Here is a 26,773-nt window from a genome sequence, read left to right on the forward strand (position 1 = left end):
GTCTGATTTACATTTCCCACCTTGCGTTGCCCTTGCAAGAGTAAAAGGAATATTTGGAGGCTGTGGGGTGCACATGGCAAATGTGTCCTCTGGGACACATTGAGCCTGGTACACCTGCATATTTCCCTGGGGAAATCAGCTGTGAGCGGCCACAAAGGTTGAGGAAGGTTGTGTTAAGCAGCATGAGCAAGTTGTTATTTTGTCCCAAAAGCAGTTGTTTTTGGTGGTATAGAGACATTTGGTGTTTACAATGTGTGTCAAGCACAGCACAGGTGTGAAGCCCATACTTACCTTGCTCTGCAAGGGATTCACAGCTTGATCGTGCCGTATTTGTGCCATGTACAATGACCCCCAAACCCCTACCTCCAGTTTCAGTTGTCCCGGTGTGTGTTGATTGAGCTGGCAACCTCTTGCTCAGCCAAGTGCTTGGGGATGTGCTGAGCAAAGGGCTACATCAAACTTGGGCCTTTGGCTTGGGCTACAGCCCATGGAAATCAGAAGATATGCCTCCAGGTCTGGTCCTAAATCCTTACAGACGGTCGTTGCTCCAATTATTGCATGCTATAAACAGCAAGTGCCTTGTTGGCACTGAACATGTATTCAGAAATAACTTTTTTTGTTAATGGTAGTATTTTATTAGGTATGAAAACATGGGTAAAACATTCATCACACTCAACAACCCCAAAATAACTTCCATATGGATGTATAGCATCAAAATTACACCCTTTTACTATTAAAAATATTCCCTTTTGCTAACAGTCAGCTATTATTCATTACAGAGAACTCTCTCCCCTTAGAAAACAAGTTTCGGTCTGAAACTTTTGAAGAGCTTCCTATCGTTAAATTCTTCTCCGCCTCCTGTTCTAAGCCGGAGCTCTGCCTTCATTTCTCCTTGTCCTCTTCCTCTCTCTTAATGCAATTCCACGGTCAGCCTTGGCATATAGTATGTTTTTAAAATCTTTAATGTTTTAGAATATTTAATGCTTAAGGAGTAACTCAGCGTGGCTGTCTCTTCCTACAGGTAATGTCAATGTCACAGTGGTGTCTAGCCCTGCAGAACATATATTTACTTACATTTCTTCTTCACAGAACCTTTTAGACGAAGACAGAGGCATCCTGGTCACTGGTGTTCAGGGTTATGTTGCTGTTCACGATGCTTTCTGCATAGCTAGCTGAACAGGTGACCTGGTAGCGCTTGCAGGGGCCACAGAAACACAGGCATGGACAGTACTTTAAGCCGACTCGATAAAGGTATTTCCTGAATTTTTCCCCAGCAAAGGCGTAGATAAGAGGATTGAGACAACAGTGACTAAATGCAATGGTTTCGGTCAGGTGCATTGCGTAGTCCAATGATTTAATTTGGTTGCAATTTGTGAATAACTCATAGTGCTTTAAAGTTTCTAGAAAAATCAGTACATTGTAGGGGGACCAAAACAGAAAAAACACGACCACAACAATTAAGATCAGTTTTATGGCTCGTGTTTTTTTCTGATTTTTGCAGGACAGCAGGGTTTTTATGATCCCACAGTAGCAATAGCATATGATACAAACTGGGATGAAAAAGCCAATGGTGTTCAGTTCTACATTGCAGACCACTGGCCAAATGTTCTCCAGCTCCTGAGGGAAGACAGACATGCAGTCATTTTCTACCAGCTGGGAGAACACAAAATGCGGCACTGAAACTGAAACTGCTGTTGCCCATACTCCAAAGGTTATTAGAAAGCCATGTTTCACTGTCCTGGATTTCAGAGAATACGTTGCCCGGACAATGGCCAAGTATCTGTCAATACTGATAACAGTGATAAAGAACATGCCCCCAAAGAAACCGATATAATACAGTGAGGAAACAGCTGTGCATGGAATAGTCCCGAGGGTCCATCCACGCACTGTGTTGGAAGCCCAGAAAGGGAGGGAGATCACGAAGAGAAGATCTGAGATAGCCAAGTTCAGGAGATAGATGTCAGTGATGCTTTTTTTACTGCCTTCTTTCACAATGGCAAAAACCACCATTAGATTGCCTGTGAGGCCAAGAGCAAAGACTGAAATGTAAAATATTGGCAGAAATAGTCTCCCAAATTCTTGGATATCAGTCTTATTGCAGGTAAAAGCATTTTCATCATAAGTGTATTCAGCTGTCGTTTCCGTGAATGCTTCCGTCATGCTGAATTTTCTGGCTAGAGGTAACATGAAAAAGGAAAATAGAATAATGTTAGAAAGAGATATCCATTGAGAGACCTCACCAACATGCACATCTTGGGATTTTGGCACTATTTGGGTTAGTGAGAGCTGTATTACTGTGGAGGTAATGACGGTTATTAACAAAAGCCTGGACTCTACCGTTACATGAAATTCACTGGAAATAAGCTCTTTAGGCTAAGGAAAAATAAATGAGAATGTTAAGGGCGAATAAGCTCCTCCTTACTGGAGGAGCAGCAGAAGTAGCACCAAACTGACATTTGACTAACTGAGCCCTGCAGGTGATGCATCACAGTGTGAAGAAATGCAGGCACTCTCCCAGTCTGTTGGGCAGTTCTCAAGGTAAAAGGATACTTCACATATAGCTGTTGATCAGCATGCACTGCCTGTCAACATCACGAAGAGCTCAGCCTCACCCCACACGCTAACCTCGGGGTGGAAGTGTGGTAAGACACCCAGTCCAGCCAGGTCTGAGTAGATGCTTGTGGACATGGGAGGAGCAAAGTTTGCACTGAGATATCCCATGGCAGCAAACATGTCTTGGATGAGTTTGATTTTGTTCTTAAATCACCCTGTGGTGAAAAGAAGAGAAACTTTATTGACGCTTTTCCTCAAGCACCAAAGCATCTCACGACTGCCCCTGCCTTGGTTGTAAAGTGGTTAGGTGTGAGTGGTCAGGGCTTGTTAGCTTGGAGCCTGCACCCAAAGAGAGCGTGGGGTGCACATGTGTGACCTCTGGGCTCACTGTTCTGCAGATCAAATAACTCAGGGCACATCAGTCTTTCACTTGCGATGTGGTGTTCAAGTCTCCCAAAAGATTTCTCTTTGCAAGGAGTGACAAATCTTACAGGGGTGCAGATGTTACTACATTAGCTCTGCTCCTTGGCTGGAGTAAAGAGTAAGTATCTGTTACTTGCTGTTTCTATAGGAAATGAAGGAAATCTGTGTGATACACTGTGCAGAAGGCCATGGACAAGCCAACCCGTTAAAGCTAAGACTGAAAGGAAAGGTCAGTGATAACTAAATTGCAACTGCCCCTTGGTCACAGAGTCACAATCTTCTTACAGGAAGCCCCCATTGACTGTAAAGAAGGAACTCAGTTCAGTGATCACAAGCTGTCTCTAGCGCAAATATTTACATCCTCTGTTTTGGGAGATATTGTCAATATAGCCAATGGAGAGCAGTGCATCTGTTCTAATGCAGTTCAGGCCAAATCTGCTTTAAGGCAAGACAGACTGCTCTCCAGACTCTGCTCACTGCATTGATGAAACTCCATGATGAGTGTTGATGAAGCTCCGTAATGAGCATAGGCACATCATTTAGTGGTAGATGCAAATAGTGTGTAACTACTCTCACTCCTGACATTTTGAGTGAAGTGGTTGGAATCCCAGCCTACGTGCCCATGTTTCACTGATAGCAATCATTTTCATAATCTATGTTCAAAGTAAGCCTTGCAAGACTAAGCATGACATAAAAATTTCCTAAGGTGTGAGACAGTCCTTGCCTTAGAAGTCTCATATGATGTGGTGGTAACTGCAACAAACTTCCCCATACACAGCTACTGCAACTATATTGACGTTTTTCTCCTACAGCCTCGTTGCCAGTGGTGTAGGTCATGAAGTTCTGTCCTCTTATTTTGTAGTCATTTCTCTAAGACTGTTTTTCTGTGCTAGTTGGAGATGCAGGCTCTCCATTTTAAACTATCTTCTTATTCTGAAAGTTCAAAGCCTTGTTGTCCCCAAAACATTTAAATGAGCAGTGCCCACAGTCATTAGAAAACAGTCTTTGTGGTTTTGCACAGGAAAAGTGGGCTAGAGGAAGAGCTGTCTCAGCGTTCGTAGTTTCAGGGCATGGGCACGGTGTGGAGAAGGCTGTTTGCAGCAGGCAGGCACACCCACCAGCTGAGCAGCTCTTGCAGTACCTTTCCACGTGAACTGGGAGCCCAGTCTGCCTGCAGAGTCTGTCCAGCCCCTGACTGCAGCCCAATTTAATTCTGCATCTTCTGGAGATGTGGTATCTGACACCAGCAGAATTGAAGGGGACAAATACGAAATGCCTAGGTGCTGGGGAAGAAGCTGACAACAGCTGCAAACAGGATTTTCTATGGGTAAGATAAATAATTACTAGTTGTCTACAGAGATGTGACAGGTTCCTCATCTCTTCAAGTGTCTCTCCAGTCCTTACTTTATCTGCCTTCTTGAGGGATACAGAAATGAGTGGGGAGACATTGTACATAATCCCAACAGCCCATCATTTTCAGCCGTCCCATCCTGATGTTTTCTTTCTCATATTCTGAGACTAAATGTATGCAGCAGATACCTTTAAAATTAAAAGAACTGTTGAACTACACCAGGTCTCTAGTGCCAAATACGAGTGTCTATGTCAGCCCAGCCAGCTTCTTGCCACCGAGCTGTTACTGCACTCATCTGCACAGCGTTGGAGCTTCCGTCTTACTCTGTGGGCTGATGTGCTCAACAGCTGGTTCTTCACTGATGCACCAGTGTGTGGTAGATGAGGGCTATCAAAATGATTGGGGATGAAGCAGGTGTAAAGGTGAAGCAGACAACTTTCTTCAGGGGAATTTGAGGCAATGGCCATAGGAAATTGCTACTCACTATATGGAAAAACATTTTACTGTGAGGATGGTCAAACAACATGACAGAGTTCCAGGGAAACTGTGGGATTTCCATCCACGGTGATACATGGCAGGCTCTGCTTTGAGCATGGGTTTTGACAAAAGACCTCCACAAGTCCTATCCTAACATCATGACTTTGTGACAAAGCTGAACAGAGGCCACGATGTCTCTGCAAAGTTCTCTGGCTTCTTCTCTAACATGTAAGAACCTGTTTCAGACATGTCTTTCTTGGTGTGACAAGCAGAAGTCCCATCAGGCACAGATGAAAAAAATGACCAGTGCCTGCTTGTATCCTATTAGCATCTTTGCCAACTGCAAAGGCATCCAGAGAGGGCTGCTTGGTGGTGCTTGCCTAGAATGTGTATGTTGTGTGAAATTCCTGATCTGGAGAGAGGGAGTGCACACTGGCTCTCTTCTCTGAAAGCCTGTAGCAGTGCTGGTCTTTCCCATGCTTGCTTCCTTAAGCCATGTCTAGAAAGGCAGCTTGTTCCACTCTGCTGGGTGCAGCAAGGATTTCACATGTGTAAGGAAATGCAGGTCCCACCACAGGGTAGCACTCAGGACTGACAAACTTCTGCACAGGCTGTGCCTCCTTGCATCGCCTAGAGAGAAAGCTGGGCGTGGGTATGGCCACCTTCTTCACAGGAGAACATTTTTATGGACGCGCAGGAGTGGCCTTATTGAAGTAAAGAGGAACATCACTTGGGCTGGGATTTCTCCTGAAGTATCTTTTCAGTCAGATAATCTCTAGTTCACTGATGGGGATCATTTAATTCTACAGTAGAAAATTATTTCCTTCACCCCTGGGTGGATGGTTGCAAAGCCTGTAGTACCTAAGCCAAAGGGAAGGGCAAGATGCTGCAGAACATGCCCAGGGATAAGCGAGAACTGCACTTACCAAAAAGACGTAGGCATTTGAAATTGCTGGCACAGCCTGTGGCTTCTTCACTTCTGGATTTTGTGTATCGCCAGCCACACATTCATATCCTCCCACCACCGCTCATCCTGTGTATGGAATGCCATCAGTTCTTTAGGAATATTTAACCCCTCTGGCACTACTTTGCTCAGTTTAAGCTGATGTTACTCAATAGGTGGGCTGCGAACTCCAAAGGGCTCCCAACACCAGCACATGCCCAGGAGGCAGAACATGACTAAATTTTATTGCACTCTAAAGTGAGGAAACTTCACTCTGCCTGTTCTCCATCCTCCCCTGTCAGGTATTCTCTGCCAGCCTCGCAAAGCCCACTGCAGCACATGCTGTAGTCCCCTTGCCATCAGCTTCATTTCAGTTTTCTCTCTTGTGCTTATGATAAATGTTCACCTAAGGGACAAAGTGAACTAAGTAGTGTAGAGGACACTGAAGAAGGATTGGAGGGCTGTGTGGCCCTCCACCAGACTTTTTCCCTTGCTGAGTACATGAAATAGTAGATTCACTTCTGCTTCTCATGGAACTGCTCAACTGCTTTGCACTCTCTCCAGATTTCCCCAACAGTTTTATGCCTTCCTCCCCGAGACACTTCTGCTTTTGATCACATTTATAGCTATCTCAAAGCCAGTAGTCTACAGGACCAAAACCCTTGTTTCTCAATCCGGCTATTCCCTACAACTGTGTGTGCCGTATGTAATACACAAGGAAGTGAAATTATGAGAGATCCACAAGTTCTTCTCAGCAACAGAAGTTGTATTTCAACCCTCAAACAGCACTGGCACCAGGCTGAGTGGCACAAGAGCTAAATCCTGTTTATGCATCTGATCTTTCTAGTTATTACCTCTGGCACTTTAGTCAAGTGCCACGTTACAAGCATTACAGCCAAGAACAGGGGCTTGAGAGCACTTTGCCTCTCTGTAATGCTTCTCTGTGATGCTTCTCTGTGATGTTCTTTAAGAAGAAATTGAAAAAACAGAACGAAACTCAGACCTCTGCCAGTGGGTCAAGCTTCAGGTTTACACAATGAGCTGATAAAAGTATTAAAGCCTCAGAAAGATTTTCACACCTTAGTCAGCATTTTTGGGTAAGGCTGACTTACACACTTTTCTCATGCAAACAAAGCATGTTTTCAGCACACGCTGAACAGTTGCAGGCTGGTGTTGAACGCCAACTCTTCAGCTGGCCCAGGGAAGCTATGGGCCTTGTGGGAAGCCCTGTGAAACCCTATGCCTTTCTCACCCTTAGATCTGAGTTGCCACCACCCTACCCTAACATAAACATTGTCACATTTATGACTACACCCATCTGCTTCTTGTTGGCCCGTGATCCTTGGCAAGTCCACAGGGATATCCTCAGGTACCTCCAAATGAAATGTCTTTGCTGCTGGTGGCACTTAAAACACACATCAGAAAGAGATTTAAGGTAATTAACCATAATCAGGTGGAAATTAGCAGGAGAGATGTAAGTCTTAATAGCACTCTGGGTGAAATTCTTAATCAGTCTGACACCAAGCAGGTACCACACAATCACCAGAATGCTGCAGACACCCCTAACCATGGTTTGGATGATGTTCAGAACAAAACTTAGACTTATGGGCAATGCACTTACTGGAGATGGAGCCCGGTTTCTAGTCCTACACCCAACTGTTTCCCGTAACTCACTTAGCTTATCTTTCCGAGCAGGGTGGCTCCATTCTTACGGGATGGACTCTAATGTTGCTTGGGATTGTGTTAGATATCTGGGGTCAAACACAGGCTCAGCCCATCAGATGCAGTTATTTTAAATCTTAAATCTCAGTCTTTTAGTCAGTTCTGAAGTGGGGAGGCCTTCTTCCCTTTCTATCTCTACAGGTGCTGGAAACAGCTGAAACAATGCTGACCTTCCAAAGTGAGAAGCAATGTGTAACCTTCCCTCTAATATTTTGAGGAGAGTGGGGGAAGTAAAGAGGAAGAGTGTAGCTAACGCCAGTCTGCATAGCTTTCTGGAATAGAAGCTTTAGTTTGGACATCTGGTGAGGCTGCAAGGTTGATAAAAGGTCCTGTGCAGGAGAGCTGGAGCTTTGACTTGCAGTTCCTGTTTATTTGATTGACACATCTCTCCAGCTCGAAGCAACACAAGCCCAACAAAGCATTACAAAGGGATTCAGACTAGTTAGCTCTCAGATCTCAAAAGCCAGCCATCTGTGGAGGAAGCCTCACCAAACTAAGAATATTGCTTGTATACTGTTTGTGGGAATGGTGAGTTGAAATGCAAAAGCTCTTCAATATTTTCATCATTGATCTGAAGGCAGACTGGAAATCAGAGCTGGCAGGGAGAAGTGATAAAAGAGCTAGAGAAGTGGACAGTGATTCAGACAGATGTGAGTAATCTGGCATTTCTTGGATGATTCACATTGGCTTTTTATGTAGCCAAGTGACATGCTTGGGAGTTAAACAACACAGACCACGTTTTGAGAATGGGGGTGCATCCGCTTAGGAAACCAGGCAGACTCTGAAACTGAGCGGACTCTGAAACCAAGGTCCCAGCCAGATGTTACAGTAAGAAGAGCTGATGCAACTATCGAGTATTTAAAGAGGTGCTAAATAGGAAGGACAAAAGATGGGAGGATTTACCATTGCAGAGCTTGATACTGGGGCTGTAGGCATACTGTGATAAGACTTGATTTCACTTTTACTCATCGTAATTGTCTTGCTAATGTAGTGGGATTAGCCATACCATAAACAAATTCATGGAAATTCAAACCAGAAACATGCAAGCTAGAAAACAGATACACATTTTAAACAGTGAAAGGCTAATAACTTGAACAGACTTCATGTATGAAAAGGAGGTTTTTGCATGTTGGAGGGTCTTCACGTCAAGAGAAAATACCAGTCTGGGAAACGGGTTTAGGCCAAACACAGTGCAGGAGCTCAGCAGAGGGGTACGGGGTAAAACCCTACAGCTCCTGACAGGCGGGGAGGAAGAGTAAATGGGCTATTGGGGTGCGCTTGTCTTAAGAACCTTAACTCTGTTTTGGTAATAAATGACTGTAAAAGAAAAACTGACTTCTCCACAGGTATTTCACCAGCACTAGCTAGCCCACATCCTATGATGGGACCATCTGGAAGGGAGTGGCGTCCTGCGAAGAGCACAGAGCAGCTCCAGCCTTCTGATTAGAGAGGAGGTTATATGATGGCTACAGAGAGAAAGCAGCACCATTTGGGGATAGGAGTATGGTTATCAAACAGCCGTTCAGTACTGCCTCTGTTAAACACTGAATGTTTTCCCTATTTCTAACTAGTTTTTTTATCATTCCTTCAGAGTGGATGTGGTGTAATCCAAGATCCACCCTTGCACCCTGCTCCCCGAGTCCTTCCCTGACGACTTTAAGGTGAGGAAATTCCTTTCTCTGGTGTTTCTTCTTTTTTCTGTGATTTATTCTCAGTTCAGCTGGACCATTTCTGTGGCCTGGCAGAGTTATGCAAGCTTAATAATTGCTTATTGATTTGGGAGATTTAACTTATGGAAGCTCCCTCCAAGACTTTGAGGATAATTATTTTAAAAGCAAGTGGTGATCTGGACTGATTCATTATTAGATTTTCCAACTCCAGGTGGAGTTCAAAGTGCAGAAGCATGATGCTGAGGCTTTCAGAAAATTAGAGCATTTAAGGTGTCCTAAGTAAAGGACCCAGAAATGGAAGCCAATCAAACTACGGCTGATTAAGATAAATAGAAGCCTGAATATTGCAGAGGCCTGTGGTCCCTTTACAAAGTCATTTAGGTCAAAGAGATGGAAAAAAACGCCCCTCACCTGAACTGTTTGTACAGTTTTTTTATCAGCATCACAAACTAAATTAGAAGCAGACACCGCTAGCTAGAGGTGAGCACTATGTAAATCTGCAAACTTAACCCAAATAGTTTTGGGTAAAAATATACATTTGAAAAGATCACACTTGGATCATGGAGAACAAGAGGGAATAGTGCAGAGTCCAAATTCTTCAGGATCTCTGTTATCTGCTTGATAGCATTGGAAAGTGCTTTCTTAAAGACACCGCAGGGCAGCAAGTAACAAAGGTTTTCAAGTAACAAGTTTCAGCTTAGCCCATTGCATCAAAACTACGTGTACTCTGATCATAAAGAAAACACAAAACCATGGACTTACTACTGTCTCTGACAGTGGTGAGGGCTTCACGACCTGTGCTTCAGAGCAACCACATAGGTATTGTTTTGAACAACATCTTCCTCTTGCTCTATCAGTGCAGGGTCCTGCTGGCCAGGCTGGTGGCCTCAGGCTGGTTGTGGTACCATCACAGCGAAGTGGAAACAGGGGACTGAACTGTAATGCCCTGGGTGAATTCTGCCCACAACGATATCCCTCCACTTGCTCTTGTTGTTGCCCTACTAGAACTGCTGCAAGCCATCCAGGGAGATTATAGCAGTGCGTGGCTTGCTGGGGCTATGGCAAACCCTGCCAAACTGCTGGTGGCTCACCCCTGCAGTTGTTGGTGTATCTATAGCAAAAGCTGTAAAGCTGAAGCTTTCAATGGTTTCCACTCCGCCCTTCGACTCTGGTGAGGACAAAGCCTCTTTGAGGCTGACAGGATGGCCTCCACTGTGCAGGCACCAAATCTGGGTGGCTATGCAGGAGATTCGGTGCCTGCATGGCGACGGTCCTACCTGCTCCTTAATGGAGCAAGGGATAGGCTCAGGGCATGACCAAAGTTCTTGAGCAAATGAAGATGCAGATAGTCACATCAAGATGTTTTCCTGGGGTGCCATTGTTAATGCATTTAATTCTTCTGAATGGGAGCTAAGCACTAGGGGGCTTCTGAAAAATCTCACAAGGCACTTGTCTGAAATTCTAGTGGTCAAGTACCAGCACGTAGTGTTAGATTAGAAATCTAGCCCTAAGTAGGCCAGACCCTTAAATATCCATTTCAGAAAGTACATAGCATTTAGGAGATGTGATCTGACAGTATGATTCAGACTCCTGTATCTCCTCTGGATCTTAAAGTTGACGTTCAAAAATGACTGAAATGGTTCTGAATTTTTTATCCATGACTATCAAGGTCATGATTTTGTGGTCTCAATCGCATAACTAGATCTAAGGGTCTTCTGCAGAGCCTCTGCAACCTGGGATGGTTTCCAGGCAATGTCCTGCTCCCAGGGACCAGCCAGAGGATGGGAAATTAGGTGAACACTGTGTGAACTGCCTTGAAGAGCAGTATTTATATTTGTCCCCACAGAGGCTGTAGAGCTCTTTAACTCAGCTGCCGGCGGGCAGTGGTAGAGCTGGGGAGGGACCAGGCACCTTCCCAAGAGCTGTCCATGGAACACTGGGGTGTTTGAGGTTGTCATCTGACTGACTGGTGATTGCCAGGGTCGGGATTGTCTTGGAAAATTTGTTTCACAGGTATTTCCTGTTAGTTCCCCTATTTGCCCTTTCTGCTTGTGCTGCTGCTCGTGACACTCTTTATCTTTTTTATATTCATAGCTGAGCACTAGATGATCTTTAAGATCCCTTCCAACTCAAACTATTTTGCTGGTGTATTGTCTTACCTGCTCTTCCTCAGTATTTCTTTTTCCCAGACCTTTCCTTCTTAAGCAGCATTCAGATTTCTTTTGTATTCTCTGTTGAAGAGACAGGAAGAACAGGTGGTTGTTTGCAGTGATGTGCACTGTTTGTACTAGTTTGTGGTTACCATTTGCCCTGTCCTCTTGCTGCCTTCGTTGTGGTTCCTATTTACTTTCTGGTCCCTGTATTTTGTTATCAATAAGCTCACAATGCCTCTGCATCTTGAGAAATCTGAGAAGGCTCTCTAGAAATAGGCAGTCTCTTAAATCATCTTCTCCATCCTTTTAGCACACATTACCCCTTAACTGTGTCTGGAAGTTCTGGAGTTGCCAGCCCCTTCCTGGGAAGAACACATTTGTGTGATTTACTCCCAATTTACTATGTGTCCTCCTTTTTTTCAGCATTTAGTCTTTTCCTCTCTCCTTTGGGCTTTTTCTGTGCTGCCCCAAACCTCGTAATTCATTGCATTTGGTGTCTCTTATCCCGCTCACCCGGTTCACTGCCTCTGGCTGTGCTGCTCCATGCATGGTTTGCTCCAACAGAACAGATTTTGGGAACTGCTGTTTCTGGATCTATGTTTATATCACAGAAATACTTAAAGGGCTGCCGCCACTCTGTTACCCAAATGTCTCGCCCAAACCAGCAGACATCTTTGTGCAATATCCTTCTTATGGAAAGTTGAGTCATAGAGAAATTAAGTAATGTGGTCATAAAGAAAGTTGGGTTTTCAAGTTTTTTGAGTTTCTGCCATTCTCCTGTTGGTCTGTTTGCCTCCAACGCCTTCTATCATTTCTACCAGATTTTCTGTATTGGGTTGTGTGTCAGTGTCAGTGATGTTTGGGATGTTGTGACCAAAACCAAAAGTAAGCAATGCTGGTGAGTTATGAAATCCCTGGAATCATCTAACAAAAACCATCTAATGAAGTAGAAGGGCATTCATTCTTGGTCTGTCCTGGGCTAATTCTGTACATTAATCATCTATCAGCATTTTGCCTTGACCCTGAGGACTTACAACCAGGGTTAATATTTCTCTTACTACAAGGTGCCACAAATAATTAGTCACTGAGTAAAATTTCTCTGCCCTGCTCCACTTTAATAAAAGCGTTCTCCTTTCTACTTTCACAGTTTGTAAACATTACCCACATCACCTTTACCCAAATTAAATACCATTTAGATGCCAAGTACTAAGCAGTGAAGAGTTTCCTTAAGTTAATGAGATACCATTTCTTGTCACCCTGCTCTATCAAATTATAGGTAAAGTATAATTGTCTCTTACCTTAATTCATAGCTGCATCGAAAATCAGTGTTTTCTTCAAGTCAAGCCTGTTTGGGCTTAAATGTATATTTCCTCTTCTTTAGTGCTCATGCCTACCCTATGAAATGTGAACTTTGTCAGGGCAGCTTCCTGGGCTGAGCTTTGGGGCTGAGCTGAGAAAGCATTAACGTGCTCTGCTTCAGTCCTGCTGGTGCCTTGTGAAATTCTGAAGCAGGATGCGGCCACTCGGGGGACAGAAGTGCTTACAGAGGGCAGAAATGCCTGAGGAGATTCATACTGTGTGTGTAAAGGATTCCAACCCCCCCCTTTGCCTCCCCCTATCCTATGCAGAATGAGATTTTTTTTGATTCAAGCACAATATTACAGTGTATAGAAATACAAGTGTGGTGTGAAAGCAGGGACCTTGAGCAGCGGGGACATGGGATGAAGTGCAGAGGAGTATGGGTATGGGATGGTAAAATATGGGGACCAGGCTGTCATTGGGGACCCCTCTCCCCCAGCTATACACAACTTATTGATGGTCAGTTAATAAGTGCAGACCTGGAACTGGCAAAACTGGGTTTAGCAGTAACCGACAGAACAAAAGTAGCATCTAACATCCATAAGAGGCACCACATATAGTAAATTGGGTGTAACACGAAGTTGCAGACCAGTGAAGACAGAAGGTATAGAAGTATGTTAAAAACCATATAAAACTGAAGCAGATGTTAGAGGGAAGCAGAAAAAAATATCATCATGACGATTGCATTTGTCCCAAGGAAAGGCTTAGAGATGCTGACAGTTTGCTCTAACACCCAACCCCACCACCACCACCTGGGTGAAACCAGCCACCTTAGGACCCAGAGGAGCAGGGGAAGGGTGACAGTACCACCAGGAAAAGGGTTAGAAGCTCTTTGTGGGAAAACAATTTTAACTGCTTCACTATTCTTCCTTTTTCTGTGACCAGCAGATCTCAACTGATAATGATTGGAGCCTTGAGATTGCCACTACACTCACAATACACTCTTTGTTTTACCTGTACGTACGTTGTGCCTCGACTTTGCCCATAAACAAGATTTTGAGCATAACACATCTCTGCAGCCCAGGATTTCCAGAGGACCAGAGGAGTCTGAGGGTTTAATGTATTGACATGTCCATTAATCAAGAAGCCCCCTTGGCCCCCGAGGCATGCATCATGCAGGAGCTTGCCTTACAGGTGCACCCACAATTGGGATGCCATGTAGCACATTTCCAGGCATCGCCAGGGCACACAAAGCAATTTATCTAGGGTGAAACCAGGCAAGAGGCTGTGCAGTGAAGCGTGTCATTATGGGGATCTGAGACATTTCATCCAGTCGGAGGCTGTACCAATACAAAGGTCCTCTGACACATGCAGGAATATAGTCCCGGAAACACCTCCAGGTACAATCCCTGCCTCAGACACCAAGGGAGGTTAAAATGCCTTCTCCTCAAAGGCAGAGTTGTGCTGCCTTTGTACAGGCTGAGCTGGATGGATTTTCTGGGTTGGAGAGCATCTTCCAGATTACCTGAGTGGCTGTTTGTTGATTGGTGAACCGAGTTGCTAGACAAGTGCTTTTGTATAAGTTTAGTCCTGGTATTTCTACCAAACACATGTTTTTTCATGACATTATGCTCTATCTAGCAAAGACTACATCCTCAACATTTACACAGCAGTATACCAAAAGCCTCCAACATCAGCTGAATTACGCAAGCGGTCTCAGCTATGTGGGCCAGGACAAGCACCCATGGAAATAATCAGGGAACCAACACCTAGTTAGGTGTTAGCCAGGAATGGCAAAGATATGCTGCAGAAAATAAAGCTTTGGGAATAGTAAGGGGCTAGAGCAGGAGATTTTTCAAAACTCACCTTTTTTTCTCCTTTTTCTCTGACAAGTGCCAGCAGCCCCATCCTGACCCTTCTCTGAAAATAGATGTAAAGAAAGAACTGTATATTTTTTTTCAGGAAGATATCAAAAGGTTGATGACCAGCTTCTCCCCACATACTGAAAGTAGGAGCAATGACTGCCAAAATAATGAACTTTCAACTTTCTGAATGATATTTCTGGTATACAGTACCAGGGAAACATTCTTATTGTGTGAGAACCATAAGACTCAGAAAGGCAATTGAAGGCTTCCTGGATGCCAGCGATAGTCTGACATTACCCCTGCAGCACTGCCCCTGGCATGGGTCCTGCAGAATATGTGCTGTGGTTCAGAGGACACCCAACTCTAAACCTCTCTCCCACGTTCTCATGGGGATGATGAAGGGCAGTGTCCTGCCCAGCCCCTACCTTCCCCAGCCTTATGAAAAAGGTGTGGATAATCCAGTAGGACTTCCTCCACTGGTGACTTGCACACGCCAAGCTAGTTTGCTGCTGCTGTGTAAAACATGGGTTGTCAGAGCCCAGGCAGCCACAGCCACCCTCATGCTGGTGGGCACCTCCTCCTGGGTCACCAATACTCAGCAGAGCAGTTCTGCTGTTGCTGTTTGCAGATAAAAACCTTGCAAATAAGTGTCAGGACTGCCTGTGTAACAGCAGGAGAGACGGTCTTCAGACACCACTTGCCTCCAGGTAGAAAAGAGTCCCTACAGCTTGGTTTCCCTGGAGGTAGTTGTTAACCCCTTCTGTACTGTGCTGCCCTGAATTCAACTGCAACTGGACACAGGGCAGGCTATTATCCTCATGAAGAAATAAGGTTTGCTGAAAGGAGTACCCACACAGTCTTTAACAGGAGAGGTTGGCATAAAGAGAAACCAAGTCAGGCTGACTCACAGACATCCTCACATCCTCAATAGATCTCCCCAGGAAACAGAAAAGACTTTCTGTTGTATTCTGCTGTTAGCGATAACTCTAGATAAGGGTGCTGCTCATTATCACAGTGTGCACTTGTAATGCAACATAAATAGGTACGAAATGAATGCCACCTGAAAGGCAATTGCAACCTCAAGAAATATCTCTGTGCTCCTTCTTCAGCCTCTGTTCACACTGGTATTTAGGCGACAGCTCAGGGACGAGAAAGTCTGAGGAAGATGCTGACAAGACTTTCATTCCGATCCATACATAAGGGCGAAAAGCATCTTTCCTTTTGGGTTTTTTTTTTTACAAGCTAAAACGAGACATTGTATCCCTTGTAACCAGAGACACTTTTCCTGGGAAGGACTAGGTAGAGTTTGTTGCCATCCCAGCTGTGAGGCACAGGAGAGTTTCAGAGGAGGAAATCAAGAGTAAAGGACAACCATGCAGGGATACAGTGGGTAAAGAGGGGGAACTCCCCCTTTTCTTTTATTCCATCTCCCTCTGAGTTGCTTTTTGAATTTGAAAACTTATTTCTCTCAATAGCTGAGGAGACTAGCGGTACTTCCACATGAGCAGCATCTCCTCCTGCTCTGTGGCCAGGTCAGCTTCGGGAGGCAGGCTTTTGCACAGCAACACTGGCAAGTTCAAGCTTTGTGGACTAAAGCACTTGGTAAAAGAACATCTGGCCTGAAAGACCAAAATGCTGTTCTCCTCAACACACACTGCTTTTGCTGCCATATGGGAAAACCTGACAGTGGTGGTCGAAAGGGGCTTTCTTGTCTCTTGTGAGCTTCGCAGGATACCTCTCTGCAGGGTCAATCGGCAGCTGTAACTGGCTGGGTGTATCAGAGGGAACCCGAGGAACCTTTTCTCTCCCAGTGCTGTGACACCAGGGCTCTGCTCCATGGACTTCAGAGACTGAAGAGCTGCCTAACTCTTCCTTTTTGTTTGCTTTATTACTTTGCTCAAGTGGAAAGCATTTACAGCTGCAGAGCTAGAATGAACAAGCAGAGCTAGAACATGCCTGGATATGTTGGTCTTAAAACCTTTACCTGTAAAGCTCTTTGCATGATGTTTGGCTTTTGCTTTGAAGACACAACAAAAGCTTATCCCAATGATTGTTCCAAAGAGTAGAGTCCAACCCTGGAAACTTTACAAGCCTGAATGATGCATTTGAAATGCTCCCAAAGGGTGCTGAGCTTGGGAGGCAGACATTGTTCTCTTCTCCATGGCTGAATGGTGATGGCACCGTGCCGCTGGGTGCAGCTATAATGAACTCTTGCCCTGCTTCCCCAAGCAAAGCAACAGAAGCACCCAGATGGCTCACATCCCAAGAAAGAGCTCTTCAAGCCTGAAACCTTGCCAGGTTCTTCTGTGTTTGTTTCAAGCAAAGGAACAGGAGCAAAACCCAGACAGCTGTGACCTTCACTGTCAGCAGTGTGCCGTGGAGCCGGGAGCTGTATTGTTCAGGCTGTCCCCTTCAGAAATCCTCGTTAAGGCTGGAGAGTGAACAGGGATGGAGCCCCTGGGTCCCACTGGAGCTCTCTGATGCAGAGCTGCCCTGCACCGCTCAGCAGTGTGACAGGCATCATAGCCATGACTGCACTGAACCCTGCTGGACATTTTGCACCCCTTTGTCTTAATTTCTCCTCCAAAACTCTCCTCTTCTGAAGGAAAAGCCAGCAGAGGGAGCCTCATCCCTTCATATCACTACTCTGGAGAGATGCAAGGAGACAACCCAGCTCTAGTGGTTTTCCAGCCACCAGTGTGAGATGCACATTTTCTTCATCAAAAAGGTGGGGAGGCAAAAACTACCCTAAAAGAGAGAGAGAGAAACTATATCTAGGAATTAAAGTGCTACAGCCCAAGGGCTGGTGAAGGGAAGAGTCACAGAAAACTGAAAGCTTGCACACTCTCTGCAAGCAAAAGGAGTGTGACCCAAGTGGGTATTGTAAGTAAAGAGAAGCATTTATTAGAAATAAGACTGAAGGGATAAGAGCGTTTAAACAGCTTAGTACTTAGCTCACTGATGTCTTGGTGACCATATCTGTTTCACTGGCCTCCTCTAATTCCAGCTGCCACGCAGGGCCAGTGCTCTCCCAGCCTGGAGAGGTGACAGAGGCTCAGACATGTCTCCTGGTGAGGTGTCCTCTTTCCCTATTGGGTGATGGGTGAGATCACCCTGGGATGGGTGATGCACACATGAGATTCTTGGACCTGCCTGTTTCAACATGCATCCAAGTTACAGTAGTTACTTAAAGCACTTTGCTGAGGCTGTGCTGCTTGTGGGGTCAGCTCCGATGATAACAATAGAACCTGAGAAAGTGGGCAAGAAGATGTCAACTGGGTGATCACACCCCTCTCCTCCTAGGGTCATCCAGGCAGGTGGAATGGCTGCACAGCTGCACTTTAGCAAGCTGCCATTCAAAATACTGAATAAAGAATCTCCTTTCCTCCCTCCTTCCCTCCTTTCCCGTCCCTCTCCCCCGTCACGATGCTCATGAGAGCTAAAACTGTTAGTTATGTTTGCACCAGCACCATCCATCTCTCTACACTGCTGTGGCTGAGCAGCCCTTGGAGCACTGTGGGCATGGGGCCAAATGACAGAAAGATGTGTGGGGATGGTGCAAGAGGTGCAGAGACAGAGAAGCAGGTGTTGCAAGTACAAGGAGGAGAACGGCAGCCTGTCTTGCAGTAAGCATGGACAAAAGACCCAAGGAAACCACTCAGTGTTGCGCTTTGCTCCAAGTCCAATTGAATACTTGGCTGTTAGGAAACAAGACCCATTTCCTCCTTCCCTTGTCATGTAGGAGAGGTGCTGCCTTCTGGCAGCTGGTTTGCAAGCACTTCTTGATGCATATGTCTCCTTAGCTTGCTGGGTGTGCAGTCAAGGCTGATACTGAGTCAAACATAAGGAACTATCAATACTTCTGTAGTGTCTTGGTAGTCTGTGTTAGGCCACAGCTCTGACCTTCCTTTCTGTCTGTCACTGTGCTCATCCTCACATGCTGCATGTGCATTCACACCCTGAAGTCAAGTGTTCTTCTGGAGCTCTGTTCCGAACAAGCCATTTATTTCTATCACTCGTTCCTCAGTGATAGCCAGTGCCCATCCCCAGGGCAGGATGGGGAGCGAGGGGCTCAGTCTATGCTTGCAGAACTCATGAAGGAAGAGGGGCAGGCAGGGAAGAATGATGTCTTCAGACAGGCATCTGGGCACCTTCCTCCTCCTCCTTCCCTCCTCAAAAGGACTGCCTTCCCATCAGGGCTGCTGAGCAGTTTGCCGTGTTCTTGGCCTCCCCTCAGACAGTGCTTCCTGCTGCCATGCAGGGTACAGCCAATGTCTCCCTGACAGTGGCATTTGGCCTTGCCTCTTCCCTGCATACAAGGTACCAGCAGCTTGTGCCACTACCATCACTGATGCCCACTGATGTCTCACCTCCTCTGGTCAGTACTTCCCCTATAGGAAGAGCCTGGGGTAGGGCTCAATTTGCTGCAAGCAGAGGTGCTCTTTGGCATCTCCAGATGGTGACAAAACCTGGCCCCAGGAAGGCTTGTGAAGCCACTTGTGCCATGGGAAAAAAAGTGGACTTCTGAAGGCAAGATACCATTGTTCTCAAGCTCCTCCTGAACCTGGGCTGCAAGATCCTCTAGGACAGGCAGGGTTATCTGGGTAGCTGACAGTGGATAGATGTGATGTGAAGACTTCAACACGTTGATCCTCTAGGACAGGCAGGGTTATCTGGGTAGCTGACAGTGGATAGATGTGATGTGAAGACTTCAACACGTTGGGGTGCTTGAGGGCCCTTTTCTTTCAAAACTTGTGTGCTTTACCTTCTCAAAACCCAAGCACACGCAGAATCATGGAAACTGAACATCAGAACTCAGAAGTGCTAGGTGAAGAAGGGGATAAGTGTCTTGGTGGCGCAGACTTGCATGCACATGTCATACATTCATCAATGATAGTGGGAAGTCTGGCTGAATGCCAGAATATGATGGGGAAACCCAGTACTTACTTGGGTAACACAGCAGTTATTGCTGTTTTCTTGGTAGTATTTTTCTCTTGCATGTATCTCACTTTGCATGGTAATTCTGACTCAGCTGCTGACGCCAGGCTGCAGTGAGTTCTGGAAAGCACACTGGACCTGAAAGGACAGTCCCAGCTGGCCGCAAGATGAGAGCAGTGTTGGACTACGATGAGGCCCTAGCAGGTGCACTCGTCAGCAGAGGCTGTGGGGACCCAAATCACGCTACTGCTATTCTGAGATGGGGATTTCTGTGACCTGGCTCTGTACATTTTTGCATTTCAGCTGAGTCAGCAGAAATAGTTTTATGCAGAAATGCACAGATGCACAGAAGCACACTGTTCAGAAGCCATGCGTCAGAACTGACACGCTACAGCAGCAGTTTTGCTTTGCCCAGCGTTACCTGCTGCCTCTGAGGTACAAATATTGGTAAAAAAAATATATGCCAGTCAAAACTGACATATTCAGACTAAGAATAGAATTCTCTTTCAATTTCCCAAAGTATTTTTACATCCAGGCATGTCATGTTTCTTTTTTTCTGTCGTGAGCCTTTCTGGATCCTCTCCTGACACAGTTAGCAATTTCCATTGTGCTTCATAACCAGTATGTTTTATCAGTTTTTTCAAGAGGCTGAAAAGAAAACAGGATTATCCTGGACATGATACAATTACCAGGTGTTTTGGGAGCTTTGTGCATGTTAACGCAGGCAAATCCCTGCACAAGAGCATATTTCAGCCAAAAGAAGTGCAGGACACAAATACCCTTCATTAACCTTTGTTTTTTTCTCTGGTAAAACTTTTGACTGGTTCAGACCTCCGGGTGTAGCTGGATGGTACCACAGCAGAAAAAGGCAGAGTTCTGCTGCTGGTGGGGAGTTCTCATCCAGAAAAAAATCAAGTCAGAAGCTCATATCCTCATTTCCAGACCACATGCAGTGGCCTGAACAAGTGACTTGAAAGCCAGAGATTCTGCCAACCATTTAATTAGCTTTGTCCCCATGTTCCCTTGGGAAGGAGGCTTCAGCACAATTCCAGAAAAAGCCAAATATGGACAAGTTTCATAACCCCATTCACTGTTTTTGATGCTTAGATGCTACGACTATCATTCCCTGTGCTGAAGTTGCAGTCCTGCAGCTCAGAGCTGAGAGATGTGGAAGAATCTGCCATGTCCCACTTCACACTATTTCCTGAGGGATCCAGCAGCACCGTAAGCTAGCATGTCATAATGTACCTCCAATTATGCCATGTAGTTCAAGAGCATAGGTCCTTAAACACACCCTTTTGCTCTCTACAAGTGCTGCACAGGTTTGCACAGCGTGGTGAGTGAATATCTGTGCAAGACAAGCCCCACTGGTGCTTCTGCAACAGCCCAGATTGTCAAGACCTTTCCACCCAACCTGCAGAGTATCATGGGCAACATCAGACAACGATTCCATCTTTCTAACAGAGACTCCCTGTAGAAAAGGACTCTGATGCAAATAACACCAGTAAATAAGAAGAAAACAAGTATGTATTTTAGGTTTAAGCTTGAATGTGGGTAACAATTACTCTGGTTTCTATTTTAGGATGACACACTGAAGGTAGAAAAAGAGAATATCTGACTACTTCATGTGCCAACATCATTCTGAATCCTCTTTAAGCTGCATCATTTAGGCAAAAATCAAAAGTAAGATCAGGATATAAAGGTAAGTAGCAGATATGAACAGGACCAATATAACTGCAGTGGATACTTCTTATGCAAGCACGTGAACAGGCACGGGTTCTGTGCAAAATGATTCAGCATCAGCAGCTGGCTGCTTCTTGAGCATCCCAAAGGCTTCTCCCAGCCTTTGGGATGACCCTAAAATTTGCTATTACTCTCAAGCTGCCCAGAAGCTTGCACTGATTCTGAAAGATGCGTCTTGTGTTCCAGTGCTCTCACAGACACTGGCAAGGCAGCAGACTGCTCCCTTCAGAAAGCAGAGGAGCTCTGAAACCTGCAGAGATGCTCCTGGCCACCCACAGTGATACAGAGCAGGGATGTGGGTCTCATCTCCCTTTGCACAGGAAGCCAGCAGTAGCAACTCAAAGCAGTTGGGTTGCAAGGACAAGTTGAGGTCAGATCCAGCTCAGGGCTCCTGGTGTTTCTGCTGCGACGGAGGAAGGCAGCTGCCTCTGGCAGAAAATCCTTTGAGCCACAGAAAGCAATTCCAACCTTCCTGCTGGCAGGGTTTGCAAGCAGTACTGAGGCAGCAGCAGTGGGAAGATGGCCTTTAGACTCTAGACAGAACTAGACAAGTGTAAGACTTTGCAAAGAGTCTGCACGTTTATGCTACTCTCACACCACAGGGTTACAGTATTTGTGGGGAAACCCTGGTTCACAGCCTCACTCCAACAGCTACACAACAATCAATGAAACCTCTAAAAGGAAGGAGATATCCCCTAGCAGAGATGCTTAGTAGCACCAGGGAAAGACCATCCTCTTGCCAATTTGGGCAAATGGGCTCCAGCGCCTGTCCCGAAGTACTCAGTACTCAACGGCTACAGGACAGGGCTGCAGGGCTGCAGAAATCATTCACATCTCTTGTGCTTCAACTAAGCATGGTCTGATCTAGAGGGCTGATGCTGTGAATCTGCAGGAGAGATAGTTGGTGTTGTCCTCCACCACCTTTTGGCTTTGTCCTTAATTTTTTTGTGGTAAGGCACCTGTAAAGGCAGGAGCTGAATCTTTTCCTCTAGTCACAGTCTTTGCTTTACATTTGGAGAATGCATGTTGTGGTTCACACAAAGCAGCATGTATTTTTTTACAAGCCTTCTGTTACTGGGCTGTTCTTGAAAAGATTGTACCTTGCAGATGCAAATACAAATTCACACTAAAATAGTGAATCTAATCCAAAGAAGATTGGTAGTCTAAAATAATTGTATTTTGTGTTTTGTTCTACTTGGCTTTAGGAAGTAAGCCCAAGGGTGCTCAATATGTGTGGAGACACTACAAGGGCAGACTCTTACATGAAATCAAATTTCTACAATAAAAGATATTCTACTCTCTGCTTCTTTTTCCCAGGGCAGGAGGAAGAGGGAGGGAGGGAGAGGAGGGAAAGAAGAGGCAGTTGGAGGGATTATGACTTTTGTAGAACTGTCCAGGACAGAAGAAAATTAACAAGCTGAAAGAATTAATGATGAAACAGTTTCTCAGGTGCAAAGATTATGCAATTAGATTGCATGCAGTATCTTTATTATAAAACTTAAAATATGGTGATATCTTGTAGGAAGAAATAGGTCATGACTAAAAGCTTCAGAACATCATTGCATTTGTCTATCAGTATTTGTACATATATAAAAGATACATAGGTGTGTGTATATATACGTGCATGTCTATGTATGTGTCTGTATTTGTGTATATAGACGTACACAAGCATGTATATATGTATATCTGTATATGTATATATACACAAGCATGTATATATGTATATAGGTACATCTATACATATATGCCCAGGTAACCAGTCACACATACATCAGTCATTCACAATTACCAAGTTGGAACAGTAACTGGGAGGTCAACTCCAGTCGCAAGATCAAGAGCAGCAACCATACTGATGCATCAGTTGCTTAAAGTGTTCCCTTATGGAGAAATGGGAGTGTCATCTGTGTTTTAGGCATCTCTGAAGCCTCTGAACACTCAAACCAGCCAGTGTCATCTGCTTTATATACTACCTGAGTTACAGGATGTTTGGTGTTACCCTGTTCATGCCTCTCTCCATCCTGTTTTGGGCATCTGCAGAACCACCAGCCTCTCAGCCACCAGGTCAGGGCTCTGTTGAGAGCAGCCACTGCCCCACTCTGTGGCTTACTGGCCAGCGGGTACATAAGAAGATTTGACATATGACTCATTCTCAGCTCACTCTCAGTACCTTTTCCACTCTTCAGTGTTCTTTTCCTGGGTAACTATTTCTCCACTCATCCACAGAGCATTCATCCCCACAAGGTTTTTTTCCTTGACACTCACAGTGTCATTTCTAGGCTACAGCTTCCAAATCCTTCCAGCCCAGGGGCTGCAGTCCCTGGTAACAGATGGGTAGCTGGGATCATACCTAGATATTCCTTCACGTTTTTGTCAAAACACTTGCATAGCATTGATTTCTTTGTTGCTTATTTAATTATTCACTCACTAAGCTCCTTCTGGGCTGCAAACCTCATTCAGATCTGTCGACTGGGAGCCAGTCCCTGGTATGATACCTTGGACTTGATTATCATTTCTCTCCAAAGAGCAGTTTCCTACTCTTGCTGTGAGACCCATTTCTGTCTACAAAGCCAGCCCACTCTGCTGAGATGAAGGAAGGCTCATCCAAGTGCCCTGAGTTCACAAACAGAAACAGGAACTTTCAGCACTAAATCTGGGGTTGGGGAAGAAATGTTTCTAAGGCACCTCTCCATGCCGCTCAGGGAGTCCAAGAGTTTGCTGGTAATTTTAGCCTCTATTTCACAAAGCAGGCAGGGCAGGACATGCCAAGGGAAAGGGAGGAATATGCTAAAAGGTAAGAACCACAAAGGAAACCATGATAAAAGCAAGCTCGAACAGCTGCTTTTCCTGTCCTAAAAGGTTGCCCAAATAGTGCATTTCTGTGGATGCCCTGCTGGGAGGACTTCTCAACTTCAGATCACCTGTTCAGGATGAAAGTTTTTGACTTGTAGCTTTACAAGACAAAGTCAATAGAAGATGACTGTGAGGATGTCACGTGCAGAGAGGAGCGGTTGTCCAGTCTGCGCCTGTTGAAGGCACTGTAGTCTTTGCAGATCAGTAGAAAATTCATGTATTTTCTGAAAGCTTGGCGCAGATGTTTCTTGAACTTCTCACCCACAAAGGCATAGATGACTGGGTTGAGGCAGCAGTGGATGAAGGACATCGCCTCAGCCAGCTCCGTAGCTAAGTCTAGCCTTTGGCTTGTCTGGCAGTCATCAATGATGTACAAGTTCCTCAGAGAGTCCAGAAAAAGCACAATGTTTACAGGGGTCCAGAAGAGGAAGAACACAATGACAACAATAAAAACCAGTTTCGTTGCTTTGTACTTGTTCTGAGTATGGCACTTCTGCAGGTGTTTCAAGATGTTGTGGTAGCAGAAAATGAGGACAGCAACAGGGATCAGCCACCCCAGGATGTTGACTTCAAAATTACTGAAAGTCTTCCAGCCATTGCTGCTGTCAGGATAGTGAGGGATGCACTGAGTCCGATTACTGTAAGTTGTTTCCTGGAAAAAAATTAAGTCTGGCACTGATGCTAAAATGGCAACTGTCCAAAGGACCAGGCTGGTGATAACCCCATGAGCAGTTGTGCGAACCTGTAGAGCATAGACAGACCGGACAATGGCCAAGTACCTGTCAATACTCATGATGGTTATGAAGAAGACGCTGCTGTAGAAACCAATAAAGTAAGCTGAGCTGATGATTTTACACATCACATTTCCAAAAGTCCACTGGCTCCTGATGGAGTACTGAACCAAGAAGGGGAGGGAGAAAACAAAGAGGAGGTCAGAGATGGCGAGGTTCAGCAGATACACATCAGTCATGGCCCTGATCTTCTTGAAGGCTATTAGAACCCAAACAACCAAAGTATTTCCCAGAAGGCCAGTCACGAACAGTAGAGAGTACAGTACTGGAAAAAAGGTAGATGCAAATGGTGGAATATTTTCAAGATCGCAGCTGATGTCCAATTCTGGGTAGGAGAAAGCATATTCATAGGCTGCAGAGGAGTTAGATGTTGGTGACATGTAGCCCACCTGTTTAAGGACAATGAAGTTCATGAGGCTCAAATCCCAATTTACCCTCTTTGTAAATATACTAGGCACAAATAAGCTCACACCAAGCCACATGAGGATAAAACAGCTGTGCTTCAGCTGTGTTGGAGGATGCATGTGAGGAATAAGCATAAGTGATCAGCCCTCTGTAAGATCTGGGATGAGGTTCTTGCACCAGAAAGGCAGAGGAGATCAAGGAAAGTGCAGCTGTGCTGGTAAACCAGATGTTACCAGTATCCTCCCTCCAGCTCCATGTGGGGTGCCCTGGCCCATGCCTGCAGTCCAGGTGGATGTGGTGAGGCACCAGGCCAGAGCCCAGCATTCCCAAAACAGCAACAAAACGGGCATGGTCATGGGACTGACAGAGATTTTGGAGTCCTATTCCATGTTTCCTTCAGAAAGGAGAAAGGGAGCAGTGCTCAGGGAGGAACTGAAATGTAAACGCTCATCTCCTAAAAGCTGCGTTTCCAGTTAGCTGAGTACCAGAAATACCCTTTCCCACATATTTCAAGCAGGTTTTCAGCTGTAAAGGCACCAGCTCACAGAGGTCACAGATGAGTGTTGCATGTTGCATGTTCGCTCTTCACGCCAGGTGATATCAGCAGTGGCAGCTCTGGCCTGAGGGGCAACTTCCCAAAGAGAAGACAGGGATTTCTGTCCCTTATTCCTCCCTCCCCAGCAGACTCTTTGGCTTCTTAGCCTGTGCAAGCACAAACTGCTGCTAGCAGCATCTCATGCCCATCAAGACTTTGCTAATGGGGCTGTCTGCATTTCCTTTCAACCCAGTGGCTCTACTCTCCTGGCACCTGTCAGGATGCACCAGCAGCAGTGACATTCCACTTCTCTAGACCCTGATGCCAGTGGCAACAACCACATCCCTGGGCAGCATTTGTGACAACACAGCTAAAGATGATGTGTGACAGCACATCCTCCAGTCTCATCAGCTAAAGATATTTTCATTCACGGTTTTGTTTTTTTTTTGGACCACACAGATGTGCTACTGGCCTCAGCTTGCAGGACTGCAACCTGGCAGGGAATAACTCACCAACATGTCTTCAGAGTCCCCTCTGCCCAACAGATATGTCAAGTTCCCCTCCATAATCCAACACTGTATCTGAAAGAGTGCAAAAAAATGCCATTTTATGGTAGATTTTTAAGAAGCGTGCATACCTTCACACATATATGCCAACAATATTTACCTTAGCTTATGTTGCAATGCAAAATCACAGGCAAGGTCCTCACTGTAGCAGTGCTCAGTCATAAAATGCCTTTTCCTTTGTGCAATATGTGTTGCATTAAAGAGGTGTAAAAACCCAAGCCAATGAGTTCAGCTCTTTAGTTGACACTTAGAGAAACGGAAATGTGTCAGGTTTATCTTCTGAATGATCTATGCCTTTTCACTTTGAGCATTGATACAAACGTCAGTGGAAGAGATTGGCAATTTTCCCCATACATCTGCAAAGTGCTCCTGTCTCTCACCTGCAACCCCTGCTCTGCTGCCTCCATGGTCGGGAGAGGGGAAGCAGTGCTGCCTCTCTTCTGCTTCAAGGGTTTTCAGTGAAGATGTCTGAGGGGAGATGGCCCAATG

General features: G+C 45.4%; 2 protein-coding genes across 4 annotated transcripts; both read right to left on the reverse strand.

Moving 5' to 3' along the window:
- Window positions 1–660: 660 nt before the first annotated feature.
- On the reverse strand, window positions 661–12,798 carry CX3CR1 (C-X3-C motif chemokine receptor 1). 3 transcript variants are annotated; one of them, XM_054059123.1, is made up of 4 exons: window positions 12,591–12,798; window positions 11,299–11,370; window positions 5,731–5,837; window positions 661–2,174 (listed from the first exon to the last, which is right to left on the reverse strand). In XM_054059123.1, the coding sequence occupies exons 3-4, from the start codon at window positions 5,810–5,812 to the stop codon at window positions 1,096–1,098; spliced, it is 1,161 nt and encodes a 386-aa protein (XP_053915098.1). In that variant the 5' UTR covers window positions 5,813–5,837; window positions 11,299–11,370; window positions 12,591–12,798; the 3' UTR covers window positions 661–1,095. The 3 variants fall into 3 exon arrangements, with proteins under 3 accessions (XP_053915098.1, XP_053915099.1, XP_009570067.2); XM_054059124.1 differs by lacking the exon at window positions 5,731–5,837; XM_009571772.2 differs by lacking the exons at window positions 5,731–5,837; window positions 11,299–11,370.
- A 9,871-nt stretch (window positions 12,799–22,669) lies between these two features.
- On the reverse strand, window positions 22,670–26,466 carry LOC104068856 (C-C chemokine receptor type 8). Its single transcript, XM_009571783.2, has 3 exons — window positions 26,385–26,466; window positions 26,231–26,299; window positions 22,670–25,167 (listed from the first exon to the last, which is right to left on the reverse strand). Exons 2-3 carry the CDS (start codon window positions 26,282–26,284, stop codon window positions 24,088–24,090), a joined length of 1,134 nt encoding a protein of 377 aa, XP_009570078.2. The 5' UTR covers window positions 26,285–26,299; window positions 26,385–26,466; the 3' UTR covers window positions 22,670–24,087.
- Between the last annotated feature and the right edge of the window lie 307 nt (window positions 26,467–26,773).

Source organism: Cuculus canorus, chromosome 2 (genome assembly GCF_017976375.1).
Source record: "Cuculus canorus isolate bCucCan1 chromosome 2, bCucCan1.pri, whole genome shotgun sequence".
Classification (NCBI taxonomy): Eukaryota; Metazoa; Chordata; class Aves; order Cuculiformes; family Cuculidae; genus Cuculus; species Cuculus canorus.